The 13,050-nt window shown below is 42.2% G+C and overlaps 1 protein-coding gene across 1 annotated transcript in view; it reads right to left on the bottom strand.

Annotated features, from left to right (window-relative positions):
* Nucleotides 1-9,419: 9,419 nt before the first annotated feature.
* Nucleotides 9,420-13,050, bottom strand: part of LOC130835846 (ATP-binding cassette sub-family C member 4-like) — a 154,527-nt gene continuing 150,896 nt past the window's right edge. The window contains exon 31 of the mRNA XM_057707710.1: nt 9,420-11,230. Coding sequence (XP_057563693.1) covers nt 11,213-11,230 — 18 coding nt within the window. The 3' untranslated portion in view covers nt 9,420-11,212. The remainder of the gene's footprint in view (nt 11,231-13,050) is intronic.

Raw genomic sequence — 13,050 nt, forward strand, 5'->3', positions numbered from 1 at the left:
CACAAAGTAAATGAAGAGACTTGATGTTGCACCTGATATGACATCTGACTCAGCCCCATCGTTCCAAATGTTAGTACACAATGGGGGGGGGGGGAGGGGACATAAAATAGACTTTGTTAAAAATCTATTTAATATGTTGCATTTTATAATCGAAAGTGTAAACTGAAAGATGCTTTATTTTATCTTTCATATAGTTTGTAATTTGTTCTCAATAAAATGGTTAATTTGTATAAATTAACTGTCCATTATAGTATATGTTAAAGCTTATAAATTATAATAAAAAGATAATTCAATAAAAATTGAGCAGAATATCTGAAAAGGCCTCTCGCTAAAGAGAATCTACATGGCAAATAAACAGATACAAAGATGTCCAAGATCACTAGCCATTAAGGACACACAAATTAAAACCAAATGAGATACCACTACACATCCATTAGAATAGCTAGAATTAAAAAGACTGACAATACCAAGTGTTGGTGAGGATGTGAGGAAGATGGAATTCTCATTCATTTCTTAACACAAAAGAAATCTATTCTCTCACAGTTCTGGAGGCCAGACATCTGAAATCAAGGAGCAAGCAGGACCACACTCCCTCTGGAGGCTCTAGGGAAGAATCCTTCCTCTTCCATCTTCTGGTGGCTGTTGGCTTTCCTTGGCTCCTGGGTGCATCTCTCTGCTCCATCATCACGTCACCTCTCCTCCACCTGTCTATCTCTAAACTCAGTGTCTCTTACAAGGATACATGTGATGGCATTTAGGACCCACCCAGATAATCCAGGATGAATTCCCCCTCTGGAGACCCTTAACTTAATCATATCTTTTGCCATATTAGGTAATTTTCACAGGTTCCAGGGATGAGGATACATACGTATCTTTAGCCCACTACACAACCCAAATCCATCAACTAGTGAATGGAAAACAAATTCTGATACATTCATACAGTGCAATATCACACTGGCCATAAGAAAGAACCAGCTACTGACAAATGCAACAACACGGATGCACTTCAGTAGCACTTTGCTAAGTGAAAGAAGCCAAATTCAAAAAGCTACAAACTGCCTGATTCCGTGTGTATGATATACTATAAAAGGCAATACTATAGTGATAGAAACCTTATCAGTGGTAACCAAGGGCTGGAGGTGCAAGAAGGGGACTGACTTCAAAGGGACACAAGGGAATTGGGGTGATGTAAATGTTACATATATTGACCATGGTGTTGGTTACATGACCACATACTTCAACACTCATTACACTGCACATTTAAAATTGGTGAAATTTACTTTATATAAAGAATACCTCAATAAACCCACTTTTAAACAAGCATATCAATCAAATTTTGATAATTCCATACATTTGAGATTCTATTGAGCTCTGATAATGTGGTCAATTTGTTACAATTTCTCATGATTCTGTGGTTTTATAAAATGTTTGGAAACTTTCCTTTTCTCCTTCTGTCTTCCCTGCTTAAAATACATTATCAGCCACTGTGAAGAAAAGAAGAATTCTATCCCCAGACCACTTTTGTCTGAGTGAGATGGAATTCATCTAAGTTTCTAGAATGCCTTAGAACTCCCCAGCCCTACAGAATTTCTTCCCCAGCCCACTACATCCACCTCCTAATCAGTGTCTGGCTCTCATCTCTCTCCATTTAGATCCCGTCTCCATGGTAACACCAAAATTAACTTCTTAAAGCCCAAAACCAATCACGTAAATTTCATACTTAAAATTATTATTTTTTTCTCCTCCCCATAAGATAAATTCATATGCGGTGCCAGTTAGAACTCTTAATAATATGATCTTACACCTGTCTTCCAGCCTCATCATCTACCACCTTCCGCAAGGTACACTCTGCGTTTCCGGGTTCAGAATGTCTTACTGTTTCTTACAGACAATGCATTACATACTTGTGTGTTTTTGTTTTTATTCTGGTTTCCCATATGTTTTTCCTGCCACTCACCTTATCATATGCTGATTGGTTTAGGCCTCAGGCCACTGCTCATTTCTGACACAATCACTGTGGCCAGAGGATGAAAGTCCTCTGATGGACCAGAGGTTCTCAACCCCCCTGCACATCAGGATCACCCCTCCCTCTAGAGATCCCGATTCCACTGCTATAGGAGTGGCTGGGCATCAGAGAAGCTCCCCAGGTGATTCTAGTGTGTAGCCAGGTTTGTGAACCATTGGCTTTGGCCAATCCTAGACCAAACTAACAACTGCCAGTCACTGGGGGAGGGGTGGATGGAAGCTGGGAGGAAACCATTACTCCCTACAGCATAATTACTGTTGTGCTGCTGTGCTCTGTTGATCAGGCAAAAGTCTTTTGAGGCGAGATACCCTGAATTCAGCAACATTCTAACTTACAATTATGTTTTTATGAATCCCATCTCCTATATAAATTGGAAAAAGAGCATCACACGTTTTCTCCACATTCCATTTGTTTTCATCTACAGGTAACACTGGGTGAGCATGTGCTCCCAGGATTACCTCCCAACAGTCCTTTGTGGACATTGTCCACTGGATGGGAACTCCGTGTTCACACACCAGCTGCCAGCTTTCCTCTGCCTCCGGTAGAGATGAGAGGGGAATGGAAGGTTATGGTAGGTAGAGGGCCATCGATAGAGGTGAAGAGTGCTAGGCTTCTGGAAAGATTACCTCTAATTGTGTGTGTGTGTGCATATAGACTCATGTACAACCCCCCCCCCCCCACACACACAGCTGCCGTGAGTGCTTGCGGGTAACACGAGGAACAGCAGCTCCGGAGCCCACATACAGCGCGCAGGTGAGGAGTGCCGGCCAGGTGAGACCTCCCTGTGCATCATCACAGGCACCTTTGTGGGCAGGATCGGATCCCTTTAAACTATATCCAAGCCGGCCTTGCCTATTTCATGCGTGTTTCATTCTTTCTTTTCTTGTGACCAGGTAACTAATAGAGTGTAGACTCCTCCCCCCCCACCCCGAAATAGTCTAGAAAAGCCCATCCTCAGCGCCCCGGGTTAGGAGTACATACCCGGTGACTACCGCGTGGCCTGGACTGCGATGTCTACACAGCCCCTTCTGGGGACACAAAGCACCAGCCTCCCTTTTATCCGAGAGCCCAAAGGACTCGCCTCCCTTCCCCGCGCCGCCTTCCCAGGAGGAGGACACCCCGAGAGAAGCCGGGAGAAGCCCTCGCTCAGTCCTGGACGTCCCAGTGGGAACGCGCCCGAGATCCCTGTCCCCCGCGGCCAGGGCGCGCGCATCCCAGATCCCGGGCCCGGAGGCCAGGCCTGTGATCGCTCCAGGCAGCAGGCGGGCTCCCGGCCGGGCGGAGGGCGGGCGCCTGCTGTGTGTGGCCAGAGAGCTCGCGGCGGGCTCCAGCCTGTGATCGCCCGCCAAGCGCAGCTCCCGCCCGCACCCCTTGATGGGGGAACCGTGCTCAGCCCAGCGGCCACGGCCTGCTTCTGCCCCCACTGGAAGCCTCCTGTGCTCACCAGCACCCCGCCATTGGCCAAGTCCAGCGAGTCCTCCAAACCTTCCCCGCAGGGATCCCTAATGTCCACTCGCTTCCGGACAGAGCTGGGGGGCACCCAGCCCCAAGTCACAGGACTCAGTCCCTGGGCTGCTTGTCACATGAGGCAGAAAAGAGGAAAAGGTGGATTCCTGCCTCCTCTCCCTCCCCAGGGCCTCTGCCTTGCTGAGGTTGTGTATCCTCTTAGGGGAAGATCTCTCTTGAATGATATTTTATTTCCACACAGGTTATTATCAGAACAGGCGTGAACAGTTTAGCAAGAAAGAGACATTTCTCCCTTAAACTCTCAAAGCAGACGAAAGCCTCACATTAGCATAGGTAGTGTAAAGCCTCCTTTTCAAATAACTTGGGTAAATAATGAAAAACAGCCTTGGAAGGAAGAAAAGAACTCAAAACCAGTGCAAATACTTGAACACAAGTGAAAGGATTAAGCTTCATTACAGTTAATGAGCTGGAGAGATGTTTCTCGTTTGCTACAAAAGTTGCAAGGCAGCCTGTTTGATTCCATTAGATGCTGTGATAGCAGCTTTCTTAGCCTTGTCAGAATAAAAATACGGGAGAACTGGGTGAGCAGTAGGATTCTGTTCATGCTACACACTGGAGAGGTCGAATCTCTGATTGTTGTTATTACCTGCTTACATCCCAAGAAAACAAAACATAATTTCATCAGCATTAATTTTCAGTATTTTTTAAATGCTTTTTTTACATTTGTTTGGTGGGAACACTACAGAGAAAGCAGCCAAGAGAAACTTGACTGGGGGAGAGTGGGTGGGATATCAAATGGCCGTGGTGGCAGAGCTGGTAGGGGAGGACCAGGGCCTGCACTGTGGGAACAGAGCCCACTGATGCCTCGGGGATGTGGGCAAAGAAGGGGCCAGACTGACCTTAGACCAGAGCAAGAGGCCTATGCCCTGACCCTCACTTTAGAGGACCCCGCTCTAGCTGTCCACTGACCCCACCGGTCCCCAGGGGGTGAAGCCTCTGAGAACCAAGGGGACACCCCTATCCAGAGCCCACTCCTTCAGTCGCTCGCTTGGCAAAGTGTGGTCCACACACCAGCAGCATCAGCATCCCCTGGACGCTGGTTAGAAATGCAGGCTCTCAGCCCTGCCCTCTGACCCACAGTGTGTTAACAAGAGTCTGCATTTTAACAAGATCCCCAGGTGGATTACTTCCACCTTAAAGGTCCAGAAGCACTGATCAAGACCACTCAGTGTACCCAGGACCCCAGAATGGCCTGCCTGAATGGCCCCAGCCCACTTCAAGAGCCCGCATGGGGCTGTTGCCTGAGTCCATCCTCCCAAGGGCGATAGCACCAGGCAACACCTCAGGTGTGAGTAGTCCTGGGCCTGGGAGGGCCCATTTTTCAGGGTAGGGAGGGGTGGACAGCATGTTTGAAAGTGTTTAGTTTGCTGGACCCTTGCCAACAGTTAAGTAAAGTCTGTTGCAACCCTTGTCAATTGGAGAACACAATGTGCCCTCATTATTTTCACTGTATTTGCTATAAAACAACAAGGAAGAAAAACTGGAAATATTTAGTAAAAAATCTGCAAATTTCAGTAGAACTTTAACCAGAGATGTTACTCTCTTAGGTGAAATCAGACATCCCTACTTCTCAGCATTATCTCAAATTGCCAAGGTGAACTTTCTTGAAAATGGTTTCCTACTTGGAATTCTAGAATCATTAACGTCTCCTGTGTACTTGGGTGTTGGCTTGGTTACTACATATACAAGTAACATCAAAACAGCAATGATGCTTCCTTATAAAGTCCACTAGTGGCAGAGTCAGATCAGTTCAACCAAGTCTTTAATAATGAAAAATGTTGGTCTATTTTCATATCAAGAAAAGACATACCAGAATAAACTTGCTTGGTGTAATTCCGGGTAGAAATATCTGTATACCAAGGGAAAAAGGAGAACTTTCTGGAGAAAACGAACTTACAGCAGAACACATAGTTTGGGGGTGTCTACAGCACTTCTATTGAGCGGCAATGAGCAGTGATTTGCTTCAACTGTCCGTGGAGGCCCCAAGCATTCCCTCCTCACTGCAGCTCTGCTATTGGCAGAACCTCAACTCAGAACACAGAGGGATCTCACAGGGGCCACTCCCTCCAATAAGGGGGGCGTGGATGGCAGTCCTGGGAATTTGGCTCATGGGTGATTCTGCATTTGGCATTGTTACATCCTTTTAAAAAAATTACCTAAGACTGTATCCTGCCTGTGTGAAAAGTGATTTTGTTAGCAGAAAGCACCCTGACTCCACATACTCCCTGGTGAGGCCGTGCATATCTCTGTGCCTTCACCCCAGGCTAGACGGGAGCCCTGCAGCCTGCAGGGAGCTGTGCAAATGATGCTCACAAAACGATAACATGTCTGATGAGCCAAAACTTGTCTCAACATTTGTCACTGACATTTTTAAAGAATACGGGTCAGTTGTTTTGTAGAATGTCAATTTGGGTTGTCAATTTGACTTAGGCTATGCATTTTTCTTCTTTTAGTGGTGGAGGAAAGAATACCATAAAATGGCATCGTTGTCATTACCTCACACTTCCAGAGCCAAGGATGTCAGTTGGTCCATTATTAACAATGTTAACTCTGATCACTTGGTTAGGGTGCTGTCTGCCAGGTTTCTCCACTTTAAGGACAACTCCTCCCTTATTAACTAATTAATCTCAGAAGATATTTGCAGTCTATGAAAATTCCTTGTTTCCCCCAGCCTTCCAAGCACTCACCCTGTATTCATTTATCAGCCAATATTGAATTTTTTCTGAATTATTTATGACAATTATGGCTGTTCTGTGGCACGTTTTCTGTCAATCTTGCTACATTTGTTGGCATTCTACAGCTGAAAATAGCTTTCCCTTCCTATCTACCTATGTATCTATAACCTATCTTACTAGAATCAGTATAAACTCATGGATTTTTTAAAAAATTGTGTTATAAAATGGGAAGTTTTAAAATCCTCACTTCTCTGAAGACTGGTCCTTACATTATTTCAAATGTAATATAAACTCCATCTCATAGAGACTTTTTAATTTCTGTCTAGGTAGTCTGCAAATTTTAATTTTTAAAATGTTTTTCATATAAAATTAAATATGATCAGCACTTGGATCAAACACTGTTTTGGAAAACCCAAAGCTTCCATCTATTGGGATGGATAATTGTGAGTTGGCCAGTTTTATGACCATGGTTGCTGAGTGAAGCAGTGAATTTAGTCAGAACCATCCAAAGTAAGCTTTCTGTGAAACATTCTTAGTGTGTCTAAGTCTTGATCTTGATTCTTCTTGAAAAATCACACAATCCTAATTTGACCCCGAAGGCAAGTGAGATGGGTCTGGAGTACAGATGGAGGTCTCATAGGGCTGGGGCATGGTATTCCTTCTATTAATGTTCTTTTTTAGTTCTAAATTCAAATAAACATACATTTCTCTCAGGTTTTCGACATACACACTATTTTAGCTTTGGAAAAACTGAGATCATTTTCCTTAGAACCTAAGATTTAAAAAGCAAAAGCTCAGTTAATCCATATTCCTTCAGTTTCTCAAGGAAAATCAACAGTTTACACAAAATACTTTGTGATCTCTGAAGGGTTTTTAAAGGGGCCCAATGTATTTCCAGTGCAGCAAGACCATGCTGTTGATTCAAGAATAGCATCAGTATAAACATATACACAGTATTGATTTTAAACTTAAGGGGGAAAAAAACCACAAAAAACTCTAAAATTGAGCAGGAATTTAATTATTTTTAACTTTTTAATGCTATTAAAAACATTGCTAATGTATACTGTGGCCTTTTGAAAGCCTATATGGTCTAATTTTAAACATAAATATCATGTAATAATAAAGAAGGTAGTATTGAGAGCTAGTCACAAAAAAAGTGGTGCTTTTCAACTGGCTGGGATTTAGAATCAGCTTTATTTAATTTCATATTTTCTGCCCACTGCAAACTAATCAGTGATCCCACCGTGCATGGCTAATGTGCAGCTCAACCACGCGTGCCTCCCCCTGTAAGTGCAACACTCAGACTGGTCTCTGGCCTGTTCAAGATCCCACCCATCCTGAATTTGGATGTCACTGCAATATCCTATGGCTATACATTTCTAGCTTTCTTGAAATCCTGTACTTATTTCAGACCTAGTTACAAAGAGTTCATGGACTGGCACTAACCCACGGATTGTATCGTGAATGTCACAGTCATATTTAATCTTTGCAACAGCCCTCTGAGAAGTATACTATCCCCATCTCAACTTTGCAAAGAAACTGAAGCACAGTGGGCCTCCCAACCTTAAGAACCCATGATTAGCAGGTAGCAGAACTCATAGCCAAACCCAGCCAGCAATACCCAGAGGAGCCAGCATTTGTCCCTGGAAGGCTGACGCCAGAGCTTGTGCTCCTCTCCATATGCTTGTTTCATTTTAACTATATGTGAAGGAAGAAGAGTTTGGTTTAGGCCATCAGATGAGGACCTTCTACATCTTCTACAGTCTACAAACCTACCGTCATCCACATCGATCCTGCTCCCCTCTCTTGGTGATTAAGAATCACCAGGGTCAATGATTCCACCCTGTGTCTTTGGATGCTCTTGGTCCATCCATCGTCCCAAACAAAGCAACTGTGCAAGGACAGGAATTATACTCATTTTCCAGATGAAGAAGCTGATATTCAGAAGTTGAGACACTAACCGAAGCATGTAACAAAGGCTACACGGCTGTAGGGTGACCACAGCCCATTTTGTCAAGGGTGGTGCCAGTTTATTGTCCTGGCACCTTGGCTGGTTATTGTTTTCCTTTCACTCTCAAATGTCCTGCTTTGGACATGACACTCTTTGGGCACCCATGTTGCTAGTGAGTGGCAGAGAAAGAACTGGCACGCAGATCTGTGTGACTGACTCCAAAACCAGGGCTTTCTGTTATCCCAGGCTACATCTTAAACTTTCATAACTTTTGTTCTCAGTCAACATTCACTCAGCAAACATCACTGAGCACCCCCTACGTGACAGATACTGTGCTGGGAGATGTAATTAAAAAGTGCATAGGACACAGTCAAGTCTTTAGAAGCTCATGGTTTCGTGAGAAAACAGACCAGCTGTGAATACTCATAGCTGGGGCAGGCTACATATTTTAGAGTGCCCAGTGCAAAATGGATAAAGCTGGGTCCTTTGTTCAAAAATTATTTCAAGATGGTGACAACAAGAAACTAACCAAGTATGGTTCAGTTTAACAAATGAGAGGTGGTCAGGGTATCACAGAAATACAAGCTACCTAGGATGATAATTGATCTTAAGATAGCTTCCTAGAAGAAGTGAAAATTGGGCTGACCCTAGAGAACGGGTATATCTCCCCTACATGGACCTTCTCCTCTTTTTTAGATCACAGAATATTGAGGAGAATCACTTAGTCATTTTGACTTAAACATCAGTCACCAAGAGTTTCCCGCCACAGTACATCCTAATCACCTACCTCTGGAGCTGTGACACATACCATGGTGGACATGGAAATATGTTGTCCAGATCTGCCTTTAAGAGGCTGTTGCCCAGCTGCTGGAAGTGGCACCAGTGAGCAATCTTCAGCCACAGCTCTTCTGGGGGCCACCTATATGCAATGACCCATCCAGGTGGAGGTACAAAGGCCTGGCCATTTGACATGTCTAGGCAACCCTGAAGGGCCATCTTCACTCCAGAGCCCCCACGGGGTCACTAAGGTTATCTGGCCAGTGTTCCAGCTTGAATTTTCCCTCTGCCCTCTCTTGTTTCTTCTCTCCTGATTCCACAAGTGTTGATCCCAAGGGCATCCCTGATAAACATCCCAACACTAAACTCCATCCAGGTCTGCATCCAGAGAACCATCCTGCAACACATATCAAAAAGCATTCCAGTACTCAGGGAGGATTTTTTATTTGAAAATTACTGGCTATACACATACTTATAACATTTTTAAATCCCCCCAAAAATACGAAGTGGTGGAAATAGCAACTTTGTGTGTGAATGTGGCTACCTTTGGTTTGAAATCCTCAATCTAATGTTGTCTGACCAAAATGAAATTAAATTGTATATTAATAACAAAAGAAAATGATAATGTTGAACCACATGAAACTACCATTTTATAGGTTTAAAAAAGATCGAATGTTGGCAGTTACACATGGTTCAATCTAATAGAAAAAATCCATTAGCACTTGAAATTTAGAGAGCATTACACTTATAAATAACTCATGGGTAAAAGATATAATTAATGAGTTAAATTAAAAATTAGAAAATACCTAATACTATGGTTATTGATCAGTGCTAATTACTAAAACTTGTAGGTTGCAGCTGAAGTCAGTCAGAAAAAAAATGTAGGCCTCATGTACTTATGTTAGAAAAATAATTTAGTTAAAAATTAGTCTGTTTCCAATTTAAGAATTTGGAGAAAAAAAATCTCAAAATAAATGAAAAGTTAAAGGAAAGAAAGACTAATATGATGAAGTAGAAAACAAAACAAAAACCAGAAAGGAGCAATCAAGAAAAAAGTTGATTCTTTGAAAATAGGAAAAAGTCATTCAAGATTATTCATTAAAAAGAAGAGAAGGGTCAAAAGAAAATTAAAAAGCAAAAAAGAACACTATTATAGATGCTATAGAAATTAAACATGTAAGATATTATGAATAACTTTATGCCAGTCAAGCTAAAAACTCACAGGAAACAGATCTACCCCTAGAGAAATAAAACTTACCAAAAATGACTGTAGAAATAACAAACTGAGTAGTACTAACACAATTACCAAAATCAACTAGACATTGATGGTTGCACAACATTGTGAACATGATTAATGCCACTGAATTGTATGTTTAAAAATAGTTATATGACAAATTTTATGTTATATATATTTTACTACAATAAAAAACTATAAAAAAATAAAATCTTCACTCTAGAAGGCAATAAATAGATCACACATATGTCCTTCATTATCACACCTCCTAGAAAGGCTCCTATTTTGAGAAAGCACATTTCTCCCCTCTTTTAGAACATATAATATTGTCCTTCTGTATTTTAACCATATATATATATTTTAACCATATATATATTTTTTTTTTTGGAGGGGGGACACTTCTCTCTCCTATAATGTCATTTAAACTAAGATATATTTTTTGTTTGTTATTCCTATTAGTTTTCTCTTTAGTATTTTAAGCAGAAGTCTTGGGTAGAATAACAGATCCTAATTATGTTCAAGGAATTGGTGAAACAAAACGGCAATGTCACACAGTCTTCAAGTAAGTAGAAACCCTGATATAATTGGAAAGTAGTATGTAATTTGGGGAGCAGTAAAAACATCTGTGACAACTTTGTCTTATACCTTAGAAAATGAACTTTGGCTCTGGAGTCTCTCAAGGCACAAAACCTGGGAGACAGCTTTCATTGGTGGCCTGCACCTCTGATTTGGATAAGAAAAAAAAATAGTATAAATAAAAACAATAAATCATTTTGTAAGAGCTTGGAATCAATGGGTGAAGTTGGAGGAAAAAAATCCAAATATACTAACATCTTGTGTGTGTAAATATTTGTTGTTGGTGTAAAAAAAGTACAACATAGTTTATACGGCACAAAATCTATTGGAAAAATGCCTTCAGGATAGACTTGACATCGTGGTAGAATCACAGTGTTGACTCAAAAATTGTTAAGGCTGAGGGCTGTCCATTGGAAGCGTTTGGAACCGCATGGTCACTGTGAGTGCTATCTTTCGATGTACACCTGAGGAGGGAAAAAGACAAATAAAAACAGCATATTTAAAAGTTGTAAAGTCCACCCTGAGGTAACACATATCTATGTCCACGTCTTCCTGTGATGCAGATCATATCACTTTTGGAGGCACAATTTAAAAAACCAGGAATGTATTTATTCTATGGAGGAAGTAGCCCTATTAAAACCCTCAGTGGGGCTGGGCTTAATGCCAAACAGCCTGTAGATCCACTAGAGTTCCGATCATTCTGATTCCTAGATATGTTTTACTCCTACATTAAACTGATAAGCAAAGTCATTTTACAGACTCAGAACCTGGACCTGCATTAGAAACAGGGTGACAAAGAGGTTGGGAAATCTAGCATCTGCACGAGGTCTTCTCATTGGACACATAAAAGGAACACAATACATTTGGATGTTAATATCAGGTTGTAATCCCTGTATTTTATAAACTCTGATTGACAAGCACTGAAATGCTGGCATATATGTATGAAAAATCCTGGTGTTTAATTTGTGCGACAAAGCAGCTATAGCGCCTATAGAAATGTGATCTGTGGATAGTGGGCCACAAGAATGAAAAGAGAATCAAAAGCTTTAACAAGGACTCAACCAAACAACTTCTCTAAAATGGAAGATGATACCAAATAATAGGGAAGTTCCTTTCCAAGCCTCTGAGTTCTTGAATTCTACCAATTTCTAGCTGAACTAGAAGAGACACAGGTTTTCTGATAAATCTATAATCAGACCATAAAGGAAATGAAATGCTGTCGAGTTTCTCTGTTCCACAAGCACCAGTTTTTAGTAGCTGTATCGTATCTTGATTTCTTGACAGATGCACATAAACAAAATGAAATAATGTCAAGACTTGTGGGACTTCCTTGGTAGTACAGTGTTTAAGAATCCGCCCTCGAATGCAGGTGACACGGGTTCAGTCCCTGGTTGGGGAAATAAGATCCTACATGCTGTGGGGCAACTAAGCCTGTGTGCTGCAACTACTGAGCCCACATACCACAACTAGAGAGAAGCCTGCACATAGCAACAAAGAGCCCACACGCTGCAACTAAGACTTGACACAAACAAAAATAAATAAATAAATAAATATTTTTAAAAACGTGTTTGGGTAAAAAGTGGCTTCAGACGTCATTTTTTTTTCCCCTGAAGAAGAATGTGAAAAGTTTTGAGTCTCTAAAACAGAAAATGTACTATTGAGCTCTTGCAGATGTAATTGAGATAAAGTCATTAGGATAGGTCCTAATGCAATTTGTATGACTGGTGTCCTTATGAAAAGGGGACATTTGGACACAGGGAAACACCAGGTGAAGATGCAGGCAGAGATGGTGGTGCCATGTCTCCAAGCCAAGGAAACCCAGAGATTGTCATCACATCACAGGAAACTAGGAGGGAGGCAGGGAAGAGATTGTCCTCACAGCCTCAGAGGAAAGTACCCCTGCCACACCTTGATTTCGGACTTCTGGCCTCCAGAACTCTGAGAGAATGAATTTCTGCTGTTTAAGCCGCCCAATCTGTGGAGCTTGTCATGGCAGCTTCAGGAAACTCCTATGGGTCCCAGAAGAGCAGGCTGGTCCCTACTGAGCTCCAAAAGGACCCCTTTCTCACCTATCAGTTCTCCCATCAGGGAGCTTCCACAGTCACTCAGATGTTCCCTAACCCCTGTCCCCACAAATATGTAGAGCATGTGGGAGCGAGGAGTCAGGGTGGGGTTGGGTCTTAAACACTGGCCCTGAGCTGCTGCTGCCCCGTCTAAGCTGTAGGACACACCCAGTGACTCCAGTACTTCCCACTCGCACCTTGAGGCACTGGTATTCCAGGGG

The sequence above is a fragment of the Hippopotamus amphibius genome, chromosome 14 (assembly GCF_030028045.1).
Source record: "Hippopotamus amphibius kiboko isolate mHipAmp2 chromosome 14, mHipAmp2.hap2, whole genome shotgun sequence".
Taxonomy (NCBI): Eukaryota; Metazoa; Chordata; class Mammalia; order Artiodactyla; family Hippopotamidae; genus Hippopotamus; species Hippopotamus amphibius.